General features: G+C 34.0%; 1 protein-coding gene across 6 annotated transcripts in view; it reads right to left on the minus strand.

Moving 5' to 3' along the window:
• The window catches only part of LOC118185255 (uncharacterized), a 472,173-nt gene that overhangs the window by 32,548 nt on the left and 413,481 nt on the right, over positions 1–26,144 (minus strand). For 5 of the 6 annotated variants that reach the window (XM_085816708.1, XM_085816705.1, XM_085816707.1 and 2 more), the window contains one exon: positions 22,690–22,781. In XM_085816708.1, coding sequence (XP_085672834.1) covers positions 22,690–22,781 — 92 coding nt within the window. The remainder of the gene's footprint in view (positions 1–22,689; positions 22,782–26,144) is intronic. The other variant, XM_085816706.1, reaches the window with a different exon arrangement.

The following is a 26,144-nucleotide window of genomic DNA, read 5'->3' on the forward strand; positions in this document are numbered from 1 at the left end:
GAAAGAAACATTCATAGTGTGATGGATAATAGCAATTTGTGTAGTTTAGTGACATTTACGCAAAAATCACATCTTGGTTATTTTTCGATAACTAACAAGAGCGATTTTGATTACGAATTTGTTTTATAAAATTCTAAGCTGTTGCACTACAAAAATATAGATTTTAAGAAAAATGTTATGCTTAAAGAATGAAAAATACCTTACGGTACATTTAAACGAAAAATATAGTGAATGCACAGAAATTAAAGATTTGCACATGCCGGAAATGAAAAATAGGAAATATGTATGGGTATTTATGCATGTGCTTGCAAAAAGCATGTATCTGCCTTTGACAAAATACTTAAATATTCATTAAATTATTTATAAATGTATTTGAAATGAAGAATTTATTCACTTATAAACAACTGTGAAAGTACTGTGAAGAAATCTAATTATTAAATGTATCTAATTTATAATGATTATAAATGTTATCTAAATATATAATAAACTTAATATTGAATTGTAAACATAAATTGAAATCCTGTTGACAAATACATTATAAAACTATTTAAGCAAGAATTGTTCGTAATGGAAAGCAATCTGTTAAAAGGTGTTGTAAAGCAAATGCTATGAGATGCACACTTAAGAACGTAATAAAGAGTTTTGGAATATGTATTGTTGAAATGAAGGGTAAAAAAAGATCTGATAAGTATAATTAAAAGAATTATTCCCCTTATACTTTATAATAACTCAGTTACAAGTTTTAAATAATACTTAAAAAAAAAAAAAAAAAAAAAAAACTTATTTTATTCCCTTTCAGAAATGTTCAGAGAAAGTCTAGTACTATTTAAAGTATTTTGCTAATTCATAATAATTCTCTAATTTAAAATGAACCGAATAGAGCATTAATTATAAACATTTTTCGATTTAAAAGATGCCTCAGAAGCCAAAAAATCATGTCATATTTAAGAAAGTATTTTAGGAAGAAGCTCTATAAATAGAAAAGAAATAATGCATAATTTTAATATTAATAATACAATAAACTTTGATCGTAATTTTTGTACCTTAACCGAATAAAATCGAATTACCTTAATTTTTTTTCTAATGTAGTTAACGAAAACTTGTGAAAACATTTCATTCAAATTAAACCATTCTGAGAAAGCTGTCCTGTGAAAAGTATAGCATTTAATTCCGTTCAGAATGAAATGTTGTTTAAAAATATGTTGTTTTCACATACTTAGGACTCCGAAGTGTTGTAGAAAAAGAATATATATACATTTATATGTATATTTATGACGTAATTACAAAATATTTACATCCGAACGCGTCAAATCCCATAGAACTCAATGGTAAATGACCCAATGTTTTGGTCACCACATAGGGATCGCCGGTGCTTCAGAGCAGGGTACGGAAGAAACTTGTTTAGGGTGACTCCATCTTACTTCCTACCTCCATGGTTGCTCATAACAATGTTTCATATAAGGACAAATCAAAAATAAATAGAGTGGAGAAAAACGTTAAGATGAACTCCACATATTTCATACCCAATCTTCAAATAAGAAATACCTTCTTCGCCCACAGCGTCATCAAGCAGTAGAACTGCATCAAGACAAAGCAAGCAGCCACACATAAAAAAAACCCTGTTAATTTCTAGGGGAAAATAGAACAAGAAACAGGTATGAAGGCCATACCATTCACTTGTATCCCTATTAAATCTCCTGATGTATCAATTTTGAATTTTTGCGTTTTTGGACCTTTAAAAAGCAGGTTATCCAGACATCAACCTACAACTCTCCTTGGGCTTTCGAAAGCTCTTTGAGAGGAATAGGATAAAATAGCTCTTCCGTTATTACAAAAGGCTTTTACTGTCTTGGAAATTATGGTGTAGAAAGATAGTGAAGAATACCGTATTTGACGGCATATAAGACGCACCCTTATTTAGAAGACCACACACAAGGGGAAAAAAGTTTCAATAATCTGAGCAACAGCGCGGTACCACAATAACTTAAAATGTGGTTTCTTTTAGTTCTCACATTTCATAAAAGCCAGGAAAATTAACAAACGGCAAGCAATTTTGAACATATGTAAATTTCAATAATGAATAAATGAATGAATGGCAAGCAATCAAACATAATACAAAATAAAGCAGAAACAACAAAAAAAACACAGATTCAAGGAAAACGTTGCCTATCATGAAATTAGACTTTAATCACTTTCAAAACCATAAAAATCCTTTTCACTATAATCATCATCGAAAACGAGAATGGCTAGTATCACCTTCTTCGAATAACGTGCCATCTTCTTTTCCATCAAGAGCATTACTGATTCCGCACTTCTTAAAGGACTTTACAATTACTTCAGCCTTTACGTCCTCCCAAGATCTTTTTACCCACTCGCACACTTGTAAAATAAAGGGCCGCTTCATTCCACCTGAGGGTGTGATGTGGCTCTCCTATCCACTTGTTCCATCATTCTCATACTTTTTCCTCAAATGGCTTATTCACCGATACATCTAAAGGCTGCAGTTGGCTAGTCAGTCCACCAGGAATGACAGCTATCTGGGTTTTTAATTCTCTCGCTTTATTCTTTATGGTTTCAGTTCTATGGACGCTACACTAATCCAAAACCAAAAGAGAGGGTTTTCTTAAGAGTCCACCAGGTCGCCTCGCCCATACGTTCTGTAACCACAGTTTCATTCCAGCTTCGTCCATCCAGCCTTTCGGATGAACATGAACAATTACACCTGTTGGAAGTTTTTCTTTTGAACATGAAAACGGCAGTAGTTTTGTGCCATCAGCACAACATGTTAGAACTACCTTATATCGGGTTTTTTGACGACCTGTGGTTTTTATGGTTATTGATTTAGACCCTTTAATGCTCAAAGTCTTGTTGGATGGTACATCAAATGTGAGTGGAATTTCATCCATATTTCCTGTTTGACCAAGCTCAAAAGAAGTTTTCTTGCGTGCATTTATAACAAACCTATGAAATGCTAGTATTTTTAATTCCTAATCTGCTGGCATTTTCTGTGCAATAGTTGTTTTTGTGCGCATTGATAAGCCTTGCCTTTTCATGAACCTGTAGCACCAGCCCTCAGGCCCTGAAAAGTTCTGATTCCCATGTTTTTCTTCAAATTCTTTGGCCTCATTGATTATCATTTTGGTTGAAACACTTATCCCAGATTTCCTCTTCTATATCATCCACATTTTTATGGCATTTTCAAGTTCAGGCTAAGATGGAGCTGGGCATCGAAGGCTATGTTTTTGTTTTTTTTAGCAGTCTTCAGTTATCTTCCTGCAGTCGCCAAGTACGTATCATTTTTTTCGGTAGGAGGTGGAACAAAATGCCTTGCTGCTGCTCTGTTTCCATGCACTTAGCGTAGCGTAGTTTAACACTCCTAGTTTACACTGAATTGTATAGCTTAATCTCTTGTTTCCTGTAGTCATATTCTCCAGGGTATGTTTTTTAAACAAATAGTTTTAAGCACCGATACTGACACGTTTTTATACAGAGTAGCACCGATACCGACATGTGTGTCGGCTGAGTCAAAGAAAGTCTATGTGAAGAAGGAAAGGCTCCATAGACGTAATGTGATCGTCGAACCTGTTCGAACTTCGACATCAGCTTCGAGCTTTGGCACTTTTTGACGACAGATATTTCACGCATGCGCAAAATAATTATAGCAGATGTAGAAAAAGTTATGTGTGTCTAGACCTTTATCTGGGTTAAAAATAGCATTTAGTATTAAAAGTCCTTCACGTATAAGATGCAGGAAAATTTTTTGGGACAAAATTTAGAAAAAAAAAGTATATCTTATATGCCGTCAAATACGGTAATTGTTATCAAATAGAACATTTAAAATACAACAGTTTTAGGTAAAATATTTCTGTAAATACAAAATCCTCTAATCGTCTAAAAAATGGGCGAACAGCCTCTGTAGAAGTTGTTTAAATACAGGTCTTCAGGAGCAGATCCAAAAGTCTATGCCATTCACAGGGTTAAAATGAGTTGTTCAAAAAGGTGAGACCAAATGACAGGGAAAAGAATACTACTATTATATTTCAGGGTAAATTAATAGTATATTCAGACTTGCACGTTAATTAATTAAAGAAATGATTAAATAAAAAGGAATCTGAAAGCTTTCAGATTTTATATTACACCCAATAATTTTTTTTAATAAGTTTTGTGTGTTACCTTTATTTATTAAATATCATGTTCTTCGCATTTAAATCACATAAAATTCAGTTCAACAGCAATATCACAAAACATTTAAAAACAGCATGGCTTTAGAATTTTCGACAAAGTCTCGCAACCTGGAGATAAAAATTTATTTTTCCGTGCAGTGTTGCCATTGCTTGCTTTGAAATCATCAAATTTGTTAATCAAAAATTCTTTAAAGTTTTACAAAATATGAAATAAATGATAAAACTTCAAAATTAAAAATTCAGGTTTCCAAGTGCCCATGTTTAAGTGGAGGATTACGTTATTCCAAATTTGACGGTTCTAGGTACAGTCGTGTTTTCACAATGAAAGAAACATGCATACATTCATGCAGATTCTTCATTATTTAATTTCTTTAAATATAATAAAGGATGATAATATATGTTGGCAACAATTTAAAAAGTGATGAGCCATTTATAGTGAACCAACGTAAAATGCTGTTTTGAGACTAATAGACCTTCTGTGCTAATGCTCCTTTGGACTAAATTATTCAAAATGCAGCAGTACATTTATTTCCCTGGATCCCTTGCAAATGAGATTTGCAGTAAAAATTTTTCTTAAGTGACAATATTTTCTATTTTATGGAGACTTCAAATCTAAATCGAAAACAATAAACATTTCTAAAATTTTTCATTCCAGGTATTTATATGTATGTGTGTAAACACACATTGATCAGTAAAATCAAATGACAACCTACCTAATACCTTGTTGCAGCAGTTTTGAAATTCCTAGCAGCTCATCATGATATGGATTTTCCAAGTTTTCATTAAGTGCTCATGATTATATTGTAGGGTTTATATTTATTTTAACTAACATTTATTTTAAGTTTAAGCTATCTTTCCTGTCAAGCCTTACTTTCCCCTGGAATTCCCAATGCCAGAGTATGTAAATTTTAGTAGAACGTGCAAAGTATTTAAATTTTTAGCAGAAGTAATTTGAGTTAAATAGAAGGGAAACGAGTTTGTAGGTGTGCTTTCTTGATTCACGAGCGTGAAGGTTGCTAGGTAGAAATTTAAGAACCGCGCGTTTCGGCCTGTGAGCCTACTTCGGCAGTTAGTTGAATCTTTCAACTTCTTATTAAGAAAGTTTGCTGAAATCTCAGCTGTATCTTAGAACGCGGTTAAGTTAGTCATGTTTATAGAGCCTCGTAGGTAGTGACTTGTTACTTATTCATTTTTAGTTGTACTTTCTTATTTTTATTTAACCGCCGGGTCGGCATAGTTTGTGAGCGTCAAGTGAACGCATCTGTAACTTCTAAGTGGAATAAAAAGGGAGTTAAACCCTTCTTAAGAGTTTATGTAATTCCAGTTCATAGCAGTCACTACTACGGTTGCGGGCAAGTTGGGGTCACGCAACATCACATTGGCGCCCGAACACTTTTTCGAACTGTAATGGCCGAACACTGGATGGAAACTCCTGTACAAGTCCAACAACAAGAAATGGCGACCCAATTAGAAGGATTTGGATACCTGCTCCAGACGATGAGAGCATCAATAAAGCCAAACGTCAATTTCGACGGAAAAAATTAGGTGGCGATATTCTTAGAAGGTCTCAGAAAGCATTGTCAGCTATACCCTGTGCCTGAAAGACAGAATGTTGCCATTGCCACATCTGCACTAAGGCCTCGCTATGGTGGAAGAATATAGGCAAATTTTTATTAGGGGAATTCGGAGGCCAAACATATACATTTGAAAATTTCAAAAAATCGTTATTAAAGGCCTTCCCCATAGTGAAAGACCGAGCAAGGCTAGAAGCCGAACTGTATAGTTTTTATCAACGGGATACAGAAGAGATGACGGACTTTATTCTGCGAAAAATTAAACTGACGGATAAGCTGTATGGGAAGAAACCCGACGCGGAGATTATTGAAATAATCTTAACAAGATTGCTACCTGCTGTTCAGGATTACTTCGAATTCGAAACCCAAGCACATTGCAGGAACTCTTGAGTTGGCGGTCAAGTTTCAAAATCGCAGAATAGCGGAAAAAGCTAGAGGGGTATCGTATTCTCAAGGTCTCCGAAGGCAATCCTCAAATGAACAGGCCAGAAACATAAATCGCTCTTATGGGGGGGAAAGAGCTTTCAAGCTAACTCATCGAAGCTGAAAGGTCACGGCCCAAAAAGGAAATCTGAAAACAAGAACCCAGAAGGCAGAAGTTGAAAGGAAAGCTTTAAACGAGTAGAGGGGCCTGTAAAAGCCAGGGTCCAGACCCCGGAAGTTTCGAAAAAAACCCTCAAGAAGATACCTAAATATGGTCGTCGTAAAGAACTCACAGTTACCGATTATACAAGTCTTGGTTAGCGATGTACCAGTAGAAGCCCTCATCGATACAGAGGCAGAAGGTAATTTTATGAGTGATACTTTTTTTAAGAAGAATTTTAATAGGTTACAATTATTTAAAAATAAAAACAAAGAAATCATAGCAGCGCAAGGACAAACTTGTCAATGTATTGGAAAATTATGTTTAAAAATACAAGTTCAAAATTTAAAGCATTAAAGTATTAATTTTTGTAGTAAAAAACTTGCAAAGTCCACTTATTTTAGGTATGGAGTTTTTAAAAGCCGCGAAGGCCAAACTGAATTTTCAGGAAAGTTCTATTGTGCTGGAGATGGATCGGAGGGTGGTGGAGCCAGTGGAACAACCGCAAGTCGACCGTAGCCATTTGAATGACAATGAAAGCCAAGCCATCCAGCAAGTGGTGAGTACTTTTTCGAACTTGTTTTCAGAATGGCCTGGTAACTGTCAAATTGTTACGCATGAGATACAGTTAACTGCCGACAAACCCTGTAGGACTAAACCTTACCGGTATGATAAACAAAAAGAGCAAATTATCGAAGAACACATTCAGGAAATGTTAAAGAACCAGATAATAACGCCCATAAATAGTGAGTACGCGAGTCCAGTCGTACTATGTAGGAAAAAGAATGAGTTTCTTCCTTCAGATAAAAGGGCTTGGAGGTTTGCTATCGATTACAGAAAACTTAATAGTGTTACTAATTTCCAAGTTTACCCTTTGCCGGTTATAGAGGAAATTATTAGAAAGATTAAGTCTACGAGATACATGACTACGTTGGACTTAACGTCTGGCTACTATCAAATAGCTATGAGACAAGAAGACATACATAAAACCGCGTTTATCACAAAATCGGGCACTTATGCATTTTTACGCATGCCCTTTGGGTTGTGTGGGGCCCCTTCAACATTCCACAGAGCTATGGACATTGTTCTAAGGCCTGTCCTAGGAAAATCGACTTTAATCTATCTAGATGATATAATTAAAACGAGTAGTACGTTGGAACAACATATTAAAGACTTATAAAAGGTTTTTAAATTATTAAAAGAGGCCGGTCTTACAATTAACGCATCAAATTGCAAGTTCGCAACTAAAGAACTTAAATATCTGGGTTATAAAATTTCGCAAAAGGGTATAGAAACTCAGGATTCAAAAATAAAAGCCATCAAGAATTTCCCACCTCCCAACACCGCCAAGAAACTTTCTTCGTTCCTTGGCTTATGTTCTTATTATCGGTCATTCATAAAAGATTTTGCTAATATTGTTGAACCCTTGTTAGTAATTAAAAGAAAGAAAAGTAAATTCACGTGGACATCAGAAGCAAATACCGCATTTGAAAGGTTAAAAGAAGTGCTCATCAGTGCCCGTTTTGAAATTCCCGGAAGGGGACGAAAACCTGGAAATTGCAGCAGATGCGTCGGACTATGCCGTAGGTGCGGTTCTCATGAAAAATGGCCATCCTTTGGCATTTTTTAGTAAAACTTTAAACCCTACGCAAAGGAATTATACAGCTACAGAGAGAGAAACATTAGCCGTATTAATGGCTGTACACAAATTTCGAGTTTATTTCGGCAAAGCGCCAGTAATAGTCTTTTCGGATCATGCGGCTGTTGGTAGACTTTACTCGGAGAAAAACCCAACGCCCAGGTTAATAAGATGGGCTTTAAAACTTCAAGAGTATAACCTCATAATTAAATATAAACCTGGTAAGGAAAACAATGTTGCTGACGCACTATCTCGTATAAAACTGGAAGGTGAAGGATATGAACTCAAATGCACTGTGTTGACTTCAAAAATTTTAGATTCTAGAGAAACAATTATTGCTGATCCTGAATTTGGAAGTATCTATGCGTATTTGGAAGACCCCGAAAGCTTTGAACACACAGATATCGATTCAATAAGAAGTAGAGGAGAAAACTATGAAATAATAGATAATTTATTATTTTATACGAAAACAACAAACGAAAATTTCGAATATAAACCAGTCATCCCAGCTTTGCTTCGATTAAGCATTTTGAAGGAATTACATGACGCGAAAACAGCGGGTCATTTTGGGGTCAGAAAAGACTTTAAAAAGGGTACGCGAGACGGTATATTTCCCGCAATTATACAAAATAGTAACTGCGTATGTTAGGTCCTGCAATCAATGTCAGTTAATAAATGATATTAATTACAGCCCGGCCGGGTACTTAGATAGGATTTGCGCTACATTTCCGAATGAAATTTTAGGCATAGATCTTCTTGGTCCTTTTCCCCAGAGTGAGTTAAATAAAAATCGTTTTCTTTTAGTAATTGTAGATCATTTTTCAAAATGGACAGAAATTGTTCCACTTAAACGCGCGTCAGCCAAAACAGTGGCAGGTGCATTCTTACACAGATACATTTTAAAATACGGTGCACCGATAAAAGTCATTAGCGATAACGGTAAACAATTCGTTAGCCAAATATTTGAAAACATTTGCACTGGACTTGGCATACGCCATATCAAAATGGTTCCGTATAGACCACAGGCAAACATCGCAGAAAGAGTTAATAAAAATATTGTAAAAATAATTCGAAGTTATGTTAGCACACATCACAAGGGCTGGGATGGCTACATAAATGAGTTAGCTTATGCTTTAAGAACAGCACATCACGATATTACGGGAAAAACTCCAGCAGAATTATTTTTAGGACGAAAGTTAATTACGCCACTAGATAAATCATTCTTTGTGCAACAAAGAGAGCAAGAGTTCAAACAAAAAGATATACCGACACTTATTGATCAGGCGGTTAAAAGTTCGGATACGGCAAGAAATAGACAGAAAATGTACTATGATAGAAAACGCCGTGAAGCAGATTTTGAATTAGGTGATAAAGTGCTAAAGCGGAAATTTTCTTTATCAAGTGCCCCAGATAATTTTACTGCAAAATTAGCTCCAAAATTTGAAGGCCCCTATGTAATTCAGGAAATCAAGGGAGTCGTATTGTACCTTAAGAACGAGAGAGGGGAAATCTGTAAAGCAAGGCCCGACCAGGTGAAAAAATATTATAATCTAAATGATTTTGAAATACTTAAAAGTTTCTTGCAGGACTCAAGCGCAAAAGAAGTGGAAGGTCCAGAAGTAACGTCACCCGCTCCACCACCAAAGAAGCAGAGAACAGAAGAGGAACCTAGCCCTTCTACAAGTCATGCTATGGTCCCGAAAAGAAGAAAGGAAAATGTTCAGACTCCAGCATTTAAGAAATACAAGAAATCAAAGCCGCCGTGTAAAGAATCTTTGGTAAAGAGGAAAAGACCAGTTACAATGCCCCGCAGTAGAAATTCTGCGTCGAGGAAACCACTTCCAGGGCCAGATAGTCAGGAGCAAACAAGGCCGCCGTTCACGAGAACAAAAAGACAGCAGGAGGAACGAAAAGACCACCAAAAAGAGAAGAAATTCAAGCACGATTCCAAACCGGAGGCCGCCAAGACCAGCCATCCAGGGGCAAAACGGAAAAGACAGGAACCCGACGACTACCACTCCAAGAGGCCGGCGTACAGTGGGCGAAAAAGAAAATCACCATGGACAAAACTCGAAGAACACAAAGGAGACTACTGACTTCTATGACCTCCATAACGTGGGAGCAGTTCTGCCGGAAGAGGATGTCGGAGTTCCAATCATCGAAAACTCAAAGATAAGTTAAAATCTTCTATAATTTTTTTTTTCTTTTGTTCCGAAATGTTATGCGTAAATACGAAGTTCTATGTTTTGACGGAAGTCAATTTGTCTCGGTTGAGACTTAGTTTTGTTTTACTTTATTTCGCTAAGGCAAAAAGTATTATTTTCTTTAAGTATAAAATCTAAGAACAAGCAGTTCCTGTTGTAACTTTATTTTTTATTATTTTATGGTAAAGTGTAAAAATCATATGCATTAAAGTAGAATTTAGTCTAGAAGCATAAAATTTTAGATGCTAAAAGTAAATACTCAAAAGAAAGGAATTCAAATTTAAGTATTAAACTGTAGATAAAATCATGCTTGACAGCGAAAGCCTGCATGTCGAAAGATGAATGAGGGGGAAATTAGAATGAATGTGTTTTGTAGGGTTCTCCACCTACACTTGAATTAGTAAGAATGTTAAACATAGCTCATCGAGCTCCAGTATGTCGATTAAGGTGTGTCTATTTGGTCTTTGAATTCTAACAAATCATTGTGGTTACGGGAAGTGTTGTAATACTAAAACACGAATATTCCCGTTTGACACCACACATGGTGGAGAACCAGGGTAAAGTTAAATTCATGTTTGAATACTTGAATGAATGTGAATTAAGCAGTTAATTAAGGAAAATAAAATGATCAAAAACAAAAACTTTATCCAGTGTTAAGAAAGTGTAAATTATAATGTATTTAGAAGATACTAATACTTATTCCTTCCAGATGCTGGAAGGAAGAGAACAGATTGATTGCTGAAGTCCAGGAAAGGTTCCGGTAAGAAGGGTAAAATGATGAATATACAGAAATTTATTCTAATTTTTTAAAAAACAGTTTGTTTTATGTAAACGAGGCTCTTGAATTTTAGTTCAGAATATGGAAACTTTTCAACAGGTCGTTTCTAGGACCTGCTTCCAAGTTTACCAAATTCTGGCAGCGGCAAATGTAGGGTTTATATTTATTTTAACTAACATTTATTTTAAGTTTAAGCTATCTTTCCTGTCAAGCCTTACTTTCCCCTGGAATTGCCAATGCCAGAGTATGTAAATTTTAGTAGAACGTGCAAAGTATTCTAATTTTTAGCAGAAGTAATTTTAGTTAAATAGAAGGGAAACAAGTTTGTAGGTGTGCTTTCTTGATTCACGAACGTGAAGGTTGCTAGGTAGAAATTTAAGAACCGCTCGTTTCGGCCTGTGAGCCTACTTCGGCAGTTAGTTGAATCTTTCAACTTCTTATTAAGAAAGTTTGCTGAAATCTCAGCTGTATCTTAGAACGCGGTTAAGTTAGTCACGTTTATAGAGCCTTGTAGGTAGTGACTTGTTATTTATTCATTTTTAGTTGTACTTTCTTTTTTTTTATTTAACTGCCGGGTCGGCATAGTTTGTGAGCGTCAAGTGAACGCATCTGTAACTTCTAAGTAGAATAAAAGGGAGTTAAACACTTCTTAAGTTTGTGTAATTCCAGTTCATAGCAGTCACTACTACGGTTGCGGGCAAGTTGTGGCCACGCAACATCACAATATAATTAAATTTTCTTTCAATAGTGGACCCACGGAAGCAAACTAAAGTAAATTTCATCAGTTTTGTTCACAATAGATATTTCTGTTTCCCATCTTTTCTTTGTTTTGGTGGGGGGGGGGGACTAAAAACTTCAGTCCAGATATTTTCATTATCAATTTTTTTCCACTGTATAACATAAATGATTATCTATTTGATAGTTTCTGACTTCTTGGTCTAATAGAAATGTTTTCATATTCTGAAATGACATTTGGCGAAGTATCTTCTAACAATTTCTTCAGAGCAATGAAAGTAGCTTCATAATACAGAACAGGGTTAATGCTATTAAATTTGATGAAGATGGAGTTTGCCAGAAATAGCATTTCCCCCCCCATTTAGTCAGAGTATTCTATACATACCTCTTTCAAAATACGTTTAAACTCTTTTTTAATGCAATGACCTTTCCAAAATTCCTAATAATTCTTGCAGCCTCTGCATAAACAAAAATTAATCAGAGGCTGACTGAATCTTTAAGATTACTTTCATGAAGATTACCAGTCTATATGATGGTGCATACAATATACATACACACACACACACACATATATATATATGGTGCATTCAATTTCAAATGTGTACAGAGAAATTACATATACAAACAAATACTTGGAATTCTAATTCTACAGTTAATCCTTGCTGAACGTGGGGGTTACATCATTAACACATTGTGCATATTGCAAAATTGCATTAAACAAAGTTAATTTTCTATGGAAAAAATGCGATAAGTATAGTTCAGATTAAGAAAATATGTATAATTTATACAAATCAAATATTTTTGTAATTAAAAGAAGAAAATGAAAAAAAAAGTTAACAAAAGATTTCAAGTACTGCTTATATGTATGTACATGATATAATTATTTTTCAAATAGCTGGTGATTGCTTATGCCAGCATCTGATACAACTCATTAAACGTTTTGTAGTAAGTTTTTCAATATTTCTCATAAAGTGCCATCTGCTTTCTTTATTTGGGCCAGTCTCAATTACAAAATTATGATCAGTCTGAATGATGAACTTAGGAAGTCAATCTAGGTAGAATTTTAACTTTTGTACTGCAAAAATAATGGAAGCATACTCCCTTTTGATTGTACTGTACTTCTGTTCAGTACATGCAAATTTTTTGCTAAGAAATATTATTGGATTAAGATACAATAACATGCCAAACATGTATTAATTTAGAAGTCAAACAACAATGGAAAATGTTTAAAGGAAAATGTTTTAAATGCAATTTGTTTGGCCACAAAAGCTCTGATTGTCAGAAGTCACCTCTCAACAAGGGTAGATATAATGAAAACAAGCTTAATAAAAAGTTTAATGTTAGATTAAAACAAAACAAAAGGCAAAAACCTTATGTAGCAGAAACTCATATAGCTAATTCGAATCCAGATTCCAATATTTGGTATATGGATTCTTGTGCTTCTTATCACGACTCTACATAAAAAATTATTATATGATTATAAGGATGCTAGTATTCATCAAATAAAAAAAGGAAGTTCAATTATAGAAGTAGAGAGTAAGGGTAAAATAACTTTCCTCTTATCTAGAAAAAAAAGAAGAGAGTCTGTAACTTTTAGTAATGCTTTACACGTTCCCGAGTTAACAGCCAATTAACTGTCCATTAAGTATTTACATAAAATATTTGGAATGGTTAGTTGTAAGTTAGGTAACAGTAGCTAGGCAAATAATGTATTTGAAATGTTTTTGTGTATGATGGTAAACATTAGTTGCTAATGAAACAGGTATGGTAGACAATTTTTATTCTCTTGATTTATGTAATAAATGGGCTTTAATTATTACTCAAAATATTTCAAATGAATTATTACATGAAAGAGTGGGTCATTTAAGTGAAGATTATGATCAGATTAAAAGATAGAATGATCAAATTAAAAAATATAGCTGAAGGTTTTACATTTAATGGAAAATTGTTAAATTATGTATAAGTCTTTAAAAAATTTAAAGTATTTCAAGCATTTGTTGAAACGCAAACTGGCAAATCAGTTCAAAGTCTAACATTATGATAATGGTACTGAGTATGTAAATAATGAGATGGATAACTATTTAACATCAAATGGAATCCAGCATCAAAAATCCATTTCATTTAAACCAGAACAAATGGGTGTAGCTAAACTTCCTAACAGAACTCTTGTTGAGTGCGCACAATCAATGTTGGTGGATGCTCACATTATATAAATATATAATATTATATAATATTATATCACATTATATAAATATATAAAAATATATCTCCAACTATTTCAGTTGCAGGTATGACTCCTTAAGAAAAATGGTATGGTGATAACAGGTATGTTGTTCGTTATTTATTCTCATGCATCATTAACCAATCTCTGCTATATTGAGCGTCTTATAAAAATACAATAAATACAAAAGGAGAAGAGTATAAACACTTATAAATATGTGATTATAGATCTGATAATGTGAGTGAAATGATAGCAACTCGGTCTTGGTCACTCAGCTAGCGGGCAGCGCCACACAGAGTTTTATGCATGCATAAAACTTCTCTTGCAAACAGCAAGGTCAGTAGACAAAAAAAGATTATGCTGTTTTGAACAATCAAGTTCTATGTCACTTACAGAAGCTGGCAAACTTCACACACAAAAGTTTAGATTAGGTTATTTGAATATAGCAAGGGCATGAAGACTATCTGCCTAATAAAAAAAATGCCTTCGTGCCAAGGAAACTGGCTTACATTACTCATGGTGAAAGCTATGAAAATTAATTGTGCAGCTAGTCCATCCGCATGGGACAAATTTTCAGTGGCGTTAACCAGTCGGCCAAAGGTTATGTGAAGACACAAAAGGAATAGATTCTTTTGAGCAGACTTATGAGTCAGTGGTGTCACATGCCCAAAGGTTTCTCTTTGCGAGAGTAAATTTTGTTGTGTGCCTGAAACTTGGTAAAGATTATGTTGCTATCATAGCACTGCTAACACTTTGTAGCATTCTGCATATAACTGAAATTCTCCTGCTAGACCAATGAAATGGGTACAACTAAGCTATTGCATATATGCAATATTGTATTTCCCAAGTCCAACAAGGGTTTACTGTTTGTAGATCACAATCACCCTTGCAAAATGTATTCTAATAAATGAGAAAGGTGAAGCTGATTACGAACGTAAAATATTAATAACAGTAATAGAGGAGACTTTAAATAAACTGATCCTATAAATACTATCAAGTGTAAAAAATGAATCCTATAAGAATATTAAGAGATTATTTAACTCATTTCCATAAGCAAGTACTAGATCAGCTTTGAAGTCATGAAGTCAGTTTCATTAGTAGAAAACTTCTTTAATTTACTGTATTTTAAAGACACTTCAAAAGACAAGCGTATTGATGGATACAATCATTTTCATATGTAATTTACAGTGATCATTCAAGGCACTCTCGTTGATATCATGCAGATTCTTAATGGAGCAACAGTCTGTCACAAGAACTTGCAAAATCCTGAAAGATATTTTATTATTACAGCACTGTAATTATGGAGAGAAGATAGACTCGTGGGAAAAAATACTAAGATTTACAATGATGATAGCTTTCAACTATTTTTTTTTCATATTATTATTATTTGACTGCAAGTAGGTTTGAAAAACAATGATCTGCATTTCTCATCCACCTCCCCTTCCAAATAAATAGTCTGAGGTTCTCTCCAGATCAAGATATGTCAAGAATCAGTATCTAGGTTGAGTATGATGCTGAAAGATATTTTATGATAATAACACTGTAGTTATGAATAGAAGATAAAGATTCAAGGAAGAATCTATTGAGATTATAATGATGATAACTAGCGACTACTTTATATTATTACAGTAATTTGTTTTACTGCAAGTAAGTTTGAAAAACAGTGATTTATATTTCTCATACCCGCAATAAATGGTTCTAGGTTCTGTCCAAATCAAGATATGCAAAGAATCAGTATCTAGGCTGAGTGTACACTCATCATTGAAGAGAACTTGAGTCTCCTGAAGTTGGGTACAGAACTGATATTCTCTGCTCCTAGCCAAATGTGATATCTTTTGTGAGAGTGAATGGAATACAAACAATAGGTTTGTTTTGTCAAAAAGTCTTTTTTCACAAAAGTTTAAGAAAAGAGCACCACTTGAAACTAAGGTTTCAATGGCTGCAAAGAATGATAAGAAAGTTATGCATCTCAATACTCCTCTAGTACTTGGCTGAAAGTGCTATATATTGATGAAGTCTAGCGTTAGGAATGGAGACAAATAAATAAGCAGAGATTCATTTGGATTAACATATATTGAAATACAAAATCATTCTAGGCACAGTAAATGTTACATGGTAAGCATGGTAAAGTAAAAAAAAAGTGACAACTGGAAACGTTGCCAAAAACAAGAAATAAAAATTGTGTTGCCACACATGTTGCAAAATACAAATGGGAAATACAGTCAAAAGTCTTTAATCCGGACTCGTCGGGACTTCAGTGATTCCGAATTATCGATTTTTCCGGATTATAGATAATCAGTTTAAATCTGGTAAGATGGCATGCAGAAATTATAAAATTAAAAATATGAAACCGTAATTTATAAAATAATGAGCAATTATGATCTAAAGGGTATCAAAATTTACAAAAAAAAAAAGAAGCTTAATATTTATTTGTTTACTTTATTAAACATTTCTTTCAACACGCGCATGCGTAAAGCATACCTTACGTATAGCCGAAATTAGAAAATTGCAACCAGAAAACTATTTGATTTGTATTCGTGATATTTATAATGATGAGGAATTTAATTTAAATCATATTAAAGACGGAGTACACTGAGATTAAATACTACATTTAGTAAGGAATTATAAGCCGAATAAAATAAAAACATCTGCCCTGAAGATAAGATAGTGCTGACAGATCAACTTCCAGTTCATTGTGCGCCGCGACGTCCCCCCCCCCCGCGCAGAGCAGCGTGAAATTGATAAACAGATTTCGGAACGGTTAGATAAACAAAGGATATGCCTTTATCCATTTTTTGTAGCAATTCGTTTTTTGTTTAATGGACATCGAAACATACTTTCGTTTTTTAGATCCTTTGGGAGCTCCAGCATCGGAAATTCTATTTGACATAATCAAAAGTTCAAGCTTACTTCTATAAAATTGTTCTTACAGTCTGCAAAAAATAATAAGCTGGATCCAATTCAAAGATTAAGGAACAACGCAATCATCAACATTAACTGAAATAGATAATTAGATAATTTTAGCTTATAGTATCCGTCACACATTAAATGCGCACGCGAAAACATATTCTGCACTTGCGCAGACACACATGCGCAGTCGTAAATGTCTTGCGCGCACGCATAAAACGCCTATGCGTATGCGTCAACGTGGCGCATGCGCAGAAAGATTTTAGCTTTGAGGTCCGGATTATGGGTGTCCGAATTAACGACTTTTGACTGTATAATCACAAATTAAAAGTTATTTGCAACATATATAAATTGTCTTTGAGTGCTATATATAAATTGTCTTTGAGGTTCTGGATACAGATCTGATCTCCAAAAGCTGTAGACAATACAGGGCACAGATACTACAGGTGGGCAAAATCACTCTTTTATGGAATCAGATGAAAACAGTTTGCTCATAGAACTGAATCAGTTCTTTGTGTGACTCACTGATTACTAACAATAACCTTGATGAATAAATTTGAGACTAGGGAGTGACCCAAGAACAGTGTGTGAGGAGTGAAAAGTGGAAAGGATCAAATGATCAGAGGGATCAGGTGTATTGACTTCGCTGAGCCACTAAATCCCGGGATGAATTTCTCTAAACTGCAGTTTTGAGATTTCTTGAAACCTCCTTTTCATGTAGAAACAACACTAAAACTCTAGAATAATAAAAAATTAAAAAGTTTGGAAATAATAAAAATTAAACTCACTTTTAACATGGTAGGCTAAATTATCATTCTTCCCCAAAATGAGAATCAAACTTTAATGGCATGCTTTCAAACAAAAACTCAAGGGGTGAACTCAAAAAGAGCTTTTGCTCTTTTATTTATTAATTCAGTAAAGCGAATTAATTCTTAAACCAGTTAATGAGCAAATAGCTCTTCTCAAATTAATACAAGAGTTCTTTTGCAACCTGAACGTGGCAATATCCAACTTTCAATATCCCAATGATTCACCACATCTACCCTCTTTCTACTATAACACTTTTGAAATTTTACAAAATTTACAACAAATGCTTTGATTTTTGCCGATATATATGAATAGACTAAGAATAAAAAAGAATCACTTTTTACACTTACACTGACACAGAGCTATCTCAAGAATGATGATGATTAGGCATTCAACACCAACACTAGTTATTATTATTTAATCACATACTTTATAATTGTGGTCCAATACTTTTTGGAAAAATCAAGTTTATTCTTTTAATTTAAATATTAGTGCATAAATATATTCCTTTCATATATATATATATTTTATTCCAAATGAATCTGCACTAGCAATTAGTAACACAAAAGTGAACTGCCTTTCAGAAGTCACCAAAGTATTCAGGAGTTTAAAAAACATGACAACACTAAATAATTTCTTGTATTAAATATGAGTAATGAATCTCATAGTTTAGAAGGAAAAAAATTATAAATAAATCATACCAAGTATTGAAATCATGTTAGTATCAATTACAATTTCACTTTTACAAATGCCATAAAAACGCGAGTTAAGATGCATGCTAAATAACCAAAACATAATTAACAATCTCGTTATAAACAAACAGTCAATTGTATAAGTTTTTCTAATTTCTTATAAAAATTCCTCTTTTGATCTTTTACGTTAAATTTATGCAAAGCAAAAATGAAAGATAAAATAGTAAAAATTTGTGAGTACGTTTGCATTATCCACCCAAACCTCTCACACGCCAAATATTGGTGACTAATTTTTTGCCAACCTAACACATGAAAATCAGTAGCCATTTTAGAGAATGGTAGCATGAAAATTACATAAAGCAGATATAAATTTAACTAAATTAAAATTAAAACAAACATCCATAATAAAACACTTAACTTCCTTAATTCCTGGTTTTCTGTTCATATGCACAGTGATCTGCTTTAACTTAAATAAATATCAGAGAATTGTAAAATTTTCTGCATATCTTAGCAATGCTTTTCATCAACATACACTAATGGTTGTGAAAACTGTAACACCATGAAGGAATATGTAAACTGAACAAAATTTCTAGCAAATGTAAAGCGAGCTAAGCTATTGTTACAAAATGTCCAGCCGCAGTAGGATAGCTTCCCCCCAAAGCAGGTTTAGGGTTACAGAAAATGGCAAGGGAAGGCAGGGTTGCTATATTTGGTGTGAAACCGCCAACTTGAGGACAAAATTCGCGATATGGCATAGACGGAAAGAGAACCTTATGGAATGAATTTTTACTGGTTTAGCACAGATTATTCTCAAACACAAGCCAAAAGCTATATAAACCCTGCTGGTACATGGAGAATAAGTCAGCGTCTCATCTAGCGAATCAGTTACAAGTGCCTAGTTGAGTCAGTGAGCAAGTGTCTCATAGTCCAGTCAAGTGCTTCAAGAGAGTCGTTTAGTGTATTGCGAGTTAGTGCATCGTCGAATTTTCATCTTAGATAGCGTTGAGCTTTGAGAATGACTGAACTGAGTTTGGGAGCTGCACTCTAGTGTATCGTTGAGTGCGAGTTTTAACATGTAGAGTCTCGAGAGTAAGTAGAGCTCCAAGAATGGCTGAACTGAGTCGGGAGCTGTACTCTAGTGCTTTGCCGTGAAGTTGTCTTTACCATGATAGCCTGAAGGCTGTGCTCCTGATCATTTCAGCATGTTTATAGTAGTTCTTCGACGACTGAAAATGTGATTTTGGAGTTGTCCTGAGTAATACTGGCTAATTAACTGTGTTTCAATATTTCATCGAGTGTCATCGTTATTAACTCCAAATCCACTATCCCTTAGTGTAAAGAAAAACGTAACATTATGCAAATGATTAGAATTACAAAATGATTGCACATGCATGGAATGACAAGCAGCTGCTTATTCCATGTATATAAAGAACTGTAAAATTGCATTGAAATGTGTTTATCATCCTCTGCATGTGGTAACATAGTTAGTGGTCAATATGCCCCGACAACAGTGGAGGGTGCCATACTAACTGCTAACAAAGTTCAAACTAGGCTGCATCGTCGGGATGCAAAAGGGTGAACTTTTGTATCAAGCAACTGCAGCTCGTAAGAAGCATAGTGTCACAAGAGTGATGCATGTTTAGAAGAAATAGACAGAGGAGAACCAAACAGCACAAAATCCTGGAAGTGAGGCACGAAAAAGCACAATGGCATGGGACATAAGACACCTCATCTGCATGGCTGTGATGGATTGTACAATGACCTCCGTGTTAGCACAACATTGGAGCACAGCTACAGGTGTTGTGTTGCCTAGCTCCACAGTTTGTGACTGTCTGTTGCAGCATGAATTGCATGCAAGGATTCCTCTAGCAGGAGTCCCCTGTTGCTGAATCACAGACACTTCAGACTTCAATGGGCTTGGCAACAGAGTACATGGTATGCCCTGTGGCAACAAGTTGTTTTCTTCGATGATTCTTATTACAGTCTGGAGCACAATGATGTAAGAGTATGCGTCACGGGAATGTCTGCTTCCACAATGTCCTATCCAGCATCATGATGTGAGGGTCTATTAGATATAACTGTTGATTCCATCTAATGCAGATTGCAGCCAACCTCAACAGTCATCACTACATAAGTTGTGGAGCCAGAGGTGATTCCATTCCAGGTGCCTTATTTCAACAGGCTGCACATGTTTCTCATACAGCACAAGCTCTCTTTAGGGCACAACAGGTTTTGCTTCTTCCATGGCCTACTTATTCCCAGATATGTCACCCACTGAGCATGTCTAGGATTTCATCGGTCGGGAAATCGCTCATACAGCTGGAGGGGTACACACTAAGACTGAACTTTAGCATCAAGTCGAAGCCATACGGAATGCCATTCCCAAGGATTACATTCAGAACTTACAAGATTCATTGACATGATATGTACAGGCTCTCATCACTCAGTGTGAAGGAAACACAAAGTACTGTTTTCTGATGTGCAGATTTTTTTTGTCTGTGTGTTGTAAATTTGATCATTTATTTGTACCACTCTCAGTAATACGGGTAATAAAGTTCGTTCATTTCCGACAATTCCTTCATGGTGTTGCATTTTTCACAAACAATAGTGTATTTTAACTTTAAAAAATCTGGTGTGTACACCATGACTTCCTTGTACAGAGTATTAAATTATAGGCAATTTTCCTCCATTTCTTTTAAACATATTTAATTAACAGTTGACGAATTTTGAATTAAATTTACTTCGTCGATAGTGCATAAAACCATAACAGAATAAATGCACTCTAAAGTTTACTATAATTATTTTCTATAGCGATACTTCAGAGCTAGGTTCACTGAAACAGTGTCATCCCATTCATTTTATAACTCAGAGTGCACAAAAATCATATCATCTGAAGAATTACCACAATTTTTCGTCAAATACTATAATAAATCTAAAACATTGAATAAAAGAAATTAAACAAATAAAAAGGAACAATTTTTTCACATATGATTCAGCACCACTTACCTAATGCATTTGCACTACTAATTAATTCAGTCCTCAGTTATGAAAGATATAGAAAAACATAAAACACCAAGTACAGTTAAAACAATTAAAATTAGTTTCTATGCAGAAACAAGCTAATAACTTAAATGATAATTCCAGGATGAATTAAGCATAATTTAATTCGCAATAATAAAAGCTGTTACTTTGTTGTTGTGAAACTTATTTCTCTAGATTGGCAACAAATGCACTATTCTGCTAAGTTTCAAATGTAAACAAATATAGCTGCTATGCTAAACAAAAATTAGGCTTAGCTGCACTTAAAAAACTTTTAAATTGTTGATAATTCCATGATTATTGCATGCAAGTTAACTAAAAGCATAAAAATCTTAACCAGAAGATAAAAACAGCATAATTCAATAATTTTTAATGCATAAAATGCACAATTTACGAACATATAAGAATAAAGAAACTGAGCTCATTGAGCCGAGTAATAGTGTAGATATATTATACATATATTTTTAGTGTGGCCGATTGCAACTAAAATGGGAGGTGACATCTACATGTTATAGCAATCCTATATGTAAAATTTCAATGTTCTGAGGCTACTCGTTTTGAGTTATGCGAGATGCATACATACATACATATGTACAGACGCCATGAAAAAATTCTCTTCAGATTTTATTTTAAATTAATTTTATAATTTTTTGGGGAAAACAGAGTCCTTTTTTCTATCCTTACGTACAGATGTCACGTAAAAACATCGTTAAATTGCTTTCGATAATGGTCAAAATGGATATTTTCATTGAAATATGATATCTGAAATTTTTCATGATTATAATACTTCCTTTTTACTTTGTATAAGGAAGTAAAAAAGACAGAGAGAAATGTACAAATTATCTTTATGCAATGCACATTCCTACACACTCTACTATTAAGGAAAAAGCCATATTTCTGAAAAAAATGTAACACTTTCTTTTTCATTAGCAGGCAAACTCCACTATGGTATTACACTTCATAACAAAGGGAGAAAAATCCATACACTAATTACAGCAAACAGAAAACATAAACATGAAAACCACCACCAAGCTAGCTGTAAATCACTAGTGTTAAGCATGTGAAGCTATGTGGGTTGACAGATAAATACACTTTCAGAAAATTGCTTATTTTGACAACACAGCACTTTTACTCGGTGATTCTTGTCAGCATTAGGTAGATAACGCAGTAATACCAATTTGTATTTTATACAAAATAATTAGCATGCTATCATTTTCATCTTATAAATGTACAGAAAAATGGCATTAAAAAAACAAAAAAACTTGCAGTTTCTAAATAAATAAATTTGTTTAAATGCTATAAAACTTCATGCCAGTTATTACTCACTGAAGAATATATTCAGAGTTCTGTTCAGTTCCCAGCAATTTTCTGACTAAATAATTTATTTCCGTAGTAAGAATTGAAAAAATGGTATCCTGCTAAAAAATAAAAACATTTAAATAAATCTACTAGTGCATATTTATGTAAAAAATAAATGTATTTAACAATACTATTAAATTAGTAAAAAATGTTATAAATTAAACAATATTTAAAAAGAAGAAGCAATTTAATGTACATATTTGTTCTCTACAGCAGTGATCTTCAAACTTTAAAAACCAAACTGTAATATTACATTCATAGCTGTGCTTACTAAATTATTTTCTACTAAATTACTAGTAAAAAATCTTACTAAATTATTTTTCTATTATCTATTTATTATTACTAAATTATAATTTATTTTCAGTTTTTAGTTCCAGCCATCGATTATTGAAGAGTTTTATTTAAATTTGGGTTGTAATGTTATTTCTCTCATGTCAAGTAATTGTTCTTGAGTTGCAATTAAAAGCTTATCTATTTTTACATTTTCAGCAAATAAATTCATGATCCATCAAATCTCTATTTTAATACTAGAAAGATCTGTAAATTAGTTACAAAATTCTGTTTCCAAATTTTTTAAATGTGTAAATGTAAGACATGATTCCTTTTCTAAATTCTTCCTCCACATCATGATTCTCTTGAATTTCTGTGTGGTACATGAGATTTTAATAGCTACTGCTGATTTTGTTGCATATTATAAAAAATATTTTATTATTCAAGGGTATTGTTTTCATAAAATTAACTACACTGATAACATCCTGCAGCACATGATGTATTTCTGGCTCTAGTTTCTTTTCTGCAATGTCTCACTGATGGATAACAACCTTTGCATTGAATCTTTTTTTTTCTTCCAGTTAAACTGCTGCTTTACTACTGGGTACATAGTTTCCCCATAAAATGTTATTTGTAACAAAGAAATTATTTACTGTTAAAAACGTCTCCATCTTTTTAAGTGGTTTGAAAGAAAAAAAAAGTTCTTTGCACAGTAGTTTATTATTAAAAAAATACCTCATAACTCCGCAAAATGACCGCATTTTGCGGTTTTGCAGCTGAGGATGGTGGTTCGGTAAAACCATCGAAACTAGTCCTGTGAAAGTTTTGAAAATATAACGCTGATTTTAGTTGTTTGACTTCTGAATTAGTAGTTAGAGGCTAGTTTGGGGTTACTCGTAATAAAACATGTGCATATATATATAGCATGACATACTGTGGATTACTGTGGATGTGCGAGTAGGATGTAAAGCAGAAGAACAATGCATTGCATGCTCAGGATCTCAGTGGAAACTGTCACACAGTGTTCACTGGTTTGAACAATGTCAACTTGCTGTTGATATGCCTAATAAATGGTTCCACAAATAATGTAGAGTCATTAGGTTTATTGATGTCAGAAACATGAAACATGTGCATTGCCCTTAATGGGATTAGGAATCTAGATTTCACAACTGCTATTCAGACAAGTTTCTAATTATTCCATGAAGGCACCTGGTAAGGAGGGCGATAAAACAATATATTCTCCCCCACTAAAAATTCAACTGGGGAAGCATGGACCCAAATGCCAAATGCTGGTGGTGATGAGTTCTACCAGATTTCAGTTTGGCACCATTATAGAATGATATGGAACAACAATGCTGCCAGCATGATTTGAACACTGGACCTGCCAATTCTTAACCAAATGTTATTCCAAATTAGATGAGATTATTCCAAATGAGAGAGATTAAAAGCAAATAGCAGGTAAAATTGCAAGATTATGCAGTCAAGGCTGCATTAGGTGCAAAATTTTTAGAATTTAGTGAAGCACTGAATGGCAAAATTTAAAGATGGTAAAATTTTTTAAATTCAGGGGATACATTGAGTAGCAGAATTTAGTGGCAGCAAAATTTTTAGAATTTAGGGAGGTTAGGCAAACAGAATTTAGGCCTCCCAGAGATTATACCTGATGGCAAAATGCTTAGTGCCAATTCTGCATGCAGTGTATGTTGTTAAAAAAAATTCTTTGAAAAAAAAAAGTTGTTAAAAAAAAGTTTCTTAATGTCCAGTACCTTGTTTCACAATGGCCAAGAGACTAGAGGCATAGCAATTGTTTATATTATAATGTGTATCACTGATGCTAATCTATCAACAAGACATTTTCAGTAATGGCAAGAATATACAGATTAAGAAATCCAGCAGAAAGATTGAACACTGCTTACAGATGAAAACAAGTTTAACCTCACTAGTTATTTTGGACACATAAACACCAAAGTTATTACTAATGCAATTACAAGTGTTGTCAAAAGGCACTAATGTAGGGTTCTTGCTTGGAGAAGCATATTGCTGGTAGACATATGGAATTTCATATCCTCCAAGAAGCTTTAATTACTAATTGCCACTATTATACTAGGGTTCTTCTTTCTCATATACATCTTTTCCAAAATGCTACAAACTCCAAGTAGTTCTATATATGTGGCATTGCTGCATCTTATTTAACAAAAGCTGTCACTAAGTTGTTGGAGAGTGAAGTTACTTATCACATAAATTGGATTGAACAGACCCTGTACCTAAATTGAACCGGGCATGTGTGGAATGCTCTTGGAAAATCTCTGGCAATATGCCACCAATAACAATTCCACAACTATAATTAGCACCACAAGAGGACTGATACCTGAAGAACTCATCAGTAACTCTGCACTAAATATGAAAACATAGTGCACCCCTACATTGCAGTCAGGAGTGAGCATATCTCCCAACTGAGAGCTGCATTTCTTTGGCCTACCGCCCATGAAACACAGTAGGTAAGAAACCGAAAACCTACTTTTGAATAACAGTCATTTGCATCTTCTGGATTCCTTTGCATTAGGCATGAAAAAGCTCAATAATAACTGATCAAACAACTGATTTCTATTGCATGACAAAAACAATTACACAGTTATGGAATTGTTCTCAGTAAATGTCAAATGGTTCTTAGAATGAAAAGCGTTACAATTCCCAATCTCTTATTCACCAGCTTTGGTACCTGCAGATTGTCTTTTCATTTTTTAAGTGAAGTCATATCAAAGGCTTTTAGAAGATTCAGAAAATCACAGCAGACAAATAGTAATGTAAATGATAAGCTCTTTAAAGAAACTGAGAAGATGTATGATTGCACAGACTTATTCTGACTCCTGGAATTAGACTCCGACTCCTGGAATTTTTAATGACTCCGACTCCCACATACACACACACATATACAGTCAAAAGTCGTTAATCCGGACTCGTCGGGACTTCGGCGATTCCGGATTATAGATCATCAGTTTAAATCTGGTAAAATGGCATGCATAAATTATAAAATTAAAAATATGAAACCGTAATTTACGGAATAAAGAACAATTATGATCTAAAGGTTATCAAAATTTACAAAAAAAAGCTTAATATTTATTTGTTTACTTTATTAAACATTTCTTTCAATG

The sequence above is a fragment of the Stegodyphus dumicola genome, chromosome 5 (assembly GCF_044657685.1).
Source record: "Stegodyphus dumicola isolate Sdum_Otavi_A_Nest chromosome 5, ASM4465768v1".
In the NCBI taxonomy this organism is placed as follows: Eukaryota; Metazoa; Arthropoda; class Arachnida; order Araneae; family Eresidae; genus Stegodyphus; species Stegodyphus dumicola.